This window comes from Plasmodium reichenowi, chromosome 4 (assembly GCF_001601855.1).
Source record: "Plasmodium reichenowi strain SY57 chromosome 4, whole genome shotgun sequence".
Taxonomy (NCBI): Eukaryota; Apicomplexa; class Aconoidasida; order Haemosporida; family Plasmodiidae; genus Plasmodium; species Plasmodium reichenowi.
In genome coordinates, this window is record NC_033649.1 from 408,112 (window position 1) to 411,331 (window position 3,220).

At 19.1% G+C, this 3,220-nt stretch overlaps 1 protein-coding gene across 1 annotated transcript; it reads left to right on the forward strand.

Moving 5' to 3' along the window:
* Positions 1-682: 682 nt before the first annotated feature.
* PRSY57_0412200 (GTP-binding protein, putative) lies at positions 683-2,557 on the forward strand (the record flags this gene model as incomplete). The annotated part of the gene is made up of 1 exon (XM_012905978.2): positions 683-2,557. The coding sequence occupies one exon, from the start codon at positions 683-685 to the stop codon at positions 2,555-2,557; it is 1,875 nt and encodes a 624-aa protein (XP_012761432.2).
* Between the last annotated feature and the right edge of the window lie 663 nt (positions 2,558-3,220).

Below are 3,220 nucleotides of genomic sequence, written 5' to 3' on the forward strand. Positions count from 1 at the left end.
TATATATATAAACTATATTATAAAATCAATAAAAATTCATCTCACAATTTTAATTTAATATGAATGCATTCACTAAATAATAAAAAAAAAAAAAAAAAAAAATATGCATATTTATATGTATAAAAATGTATATTATATTTTTATCCATTTTTGCAAAGTAAAAAATTATATTGACATGAAATATATATATATATTATATGCGTACATTTGTATATAAATATAACCATCTTAACAAAATTAAAAACGTAATAAATTGCAACATACCAAAAAGTATAGATGAAATTATTTCAAAATGAAATAAAATACATCCATTCATTCATACATATATTATATATATATATATATATATATATTTATTTATTTTATCCATCTTTATAACAGTTCCCATTATTGCCCCTTCGGTATAAAAAATGAAGTTCTCCGCCCTTCCCTTTTTTCATACCTTTTTCTTATAAACCTTTCCATGAAAAAATAAAATGAGAGAAAGCCATAAAAATATTCACCGTTTAATGAATTATAATTTTTAAAACGTATAATTGCTTCACATATTTTTTTTTAAATAAAAATGGAGTACTCTAAAAAAAAAAAAAATAAAAAATAAATAAATAAATAATATATATATATATATATATATATATATATATATATATATTTATAATATATTTTTATATATATTATAAAAATGAAATTTATTGTAAAAGTAATTTTATTAGTAAACATTTATAGTAGAATTTTTTGTCACCTTCAAAATATTAAACACACTCATAAGAATCATTTACTATTTATATATATAAAAAATCATAATTTCATTTTAAATACTAAAAAATTAAAAAAAAATGATAAATTCATACGTCAAAAAAGTACCTTCTTATCTTCATCAGAATATGAACAAAATGATGGTAATGTGAATAAGAAACAAAATAATACAGCAGGTAGTATAAAGTTTTATGATTTTTCGCACATATATAAACACTATAATATAGAAAAAAAAAATAAACAAAGTAGTTCAACAAATGACAACCAAGAGGGAGTAAATAATATAGAGCCAGAAAATGTAAGTGATATAATGAATGATAAAATTATAAATAACCAAAATAACAATAATAATAATAATAATAATTATAATAATAGGACAGTTTATAGTAGTAATGAAGAAAGTTTAAATATTGAAGAAAATAATTCGTATACACAAAGTAGTAGTGATACCACTAATAATAAAAACAATAGCCTACTAGTAAAAGATGATCCGAATAGAATACAAAAAGTAATATTTGAAAATGTATATGATTATAGTAGTATATTTAAAGATAAAGAAAAGAAACCATATGTGAAAACTTATGTTGCAAACGTCTTTCAAAAGATGCCCAAATTTAAAGACAATACTAAAGTTATTAAAGATGCTTTATTATATTTAAAATTTATTGAAAAAGGGAATTTATATTTAATTAAAAATGTTGACAAAAAAAGTGTGAACGCTGAACCTTATGATGATTTTTCAAACAAAAAAAAAAAAAAAGGAACCAAAAAAGATAAAATAAAATTAGAATTAACAAGTATTTATAATAATATTAATAAAGAAAAACATACCAAAAAAAGAATATGTAAAGAGTGTTGTATAAAAATTGATTTATATACTAAACTTTTATCTAGACCATTAAATAATATTTATAATATGCATAGAAATCTAAAAAAATTCCTACATCCATTCCAATACAGTTTATATGAAAATACTGTAACCAATTTATATAAAGACGGTGATGTTTCTAATTCTTTAAGTGATGTATTAAATAATATATTAGAAGTAAGGAAATTAATAACTTCTACTGGTAAAATGTATGCAGGACAATTAAAATATTTAAAAACATGTAGAGAAATCTTCCGTACATTAAATGAAGCTATTGTAGATTTAAATATTATTTTACAATCTGGAAGAAAATGGCTTGATATATATAATTCATATATCAAAAAAATTAGAAAAATTAAATACATTGATATAACTAAACCTGCTATATCGATTATAGGATGTACTAATGTTGGAAAAAGTAGTCTACTTAATTCAATAACAAATTCCAAATCTAAAGTTGCAAATTATAATTTTACAACAAAAGAATTGAATTTAGGACATTATTCGTTTGCAAATGATAATGATATTTTTACGACACAAATTATGGATTTACCAGGATTAATTGATCGTCCAGAAGATAAAAGAAATATTATGGAAAAACTTTCTCTATCATCTCTAAAAAATATCCCATCAGCTGTCATCTATGTTTTTGATCCTTTAAAAAAAGATGATCACAAATTTGCATCCTTAAAATCACAAATAGATATCAGATATTATCTAAGGGGGTTGTTCCCATTTAGACCTTGGATTGATGTCATAACGAAATCTGATTTAATCAATTTTGATCAAGTTCAAATACCAAATGATATAAAACAAAATGCTCTATTCTTATCAACCGAATATAAACCTTCCTTATTACCTCTAAAGGAAAAAATAAATGAAGTTACGTTTAAATTGAATAACTTTTTAAATAAACATATGATGGAATCATAACATCTTAATTATTATGAGATACATATCAGTTATTAAAAACGGGTGTACACATATATAAATAAATAAATATATATATATATATATATATATATATATATATAAATATATGTTTATTATTTATTTATTTTATAGTTTTTTTTTTTTTTTTTTTTTGTGCACATTTTCATTTTCTATATTTAATTTGTAATTTATATATTTCTTAAATGACCATCCTTTTTTTCCATAGTAAATATTTAAGTATATTTTTTTGTGATAATTATATATACCTTATTTTTCGATTACATATTTGTTTAAGTTTTTCTTCTTTCTTTTTTTTTTAAACATTTCAAGAAAATTAATATATATATATATATATATATATATATATATATATATTTATTTATTTATTTATTTATTTATTTATTTATTTATATTTATATTTATGTGTATGTTTTATGGTGTTCATATTTTTACACTTTTTTAAATTTACCTTTCATATTTCAATAATCTATAATATTTGACCTTTTATTGATACATTTTTTTTAACCTTTCACTTTTCATTTTATTATATAAACATTATTAACTATAATTATTTTTAAGTAACATAAAATATATTATTTTTTACTTTTTTTTTTTTTTGTATTATGTTCTCAGGTATAATTTAAATATTATAATTGTACAATA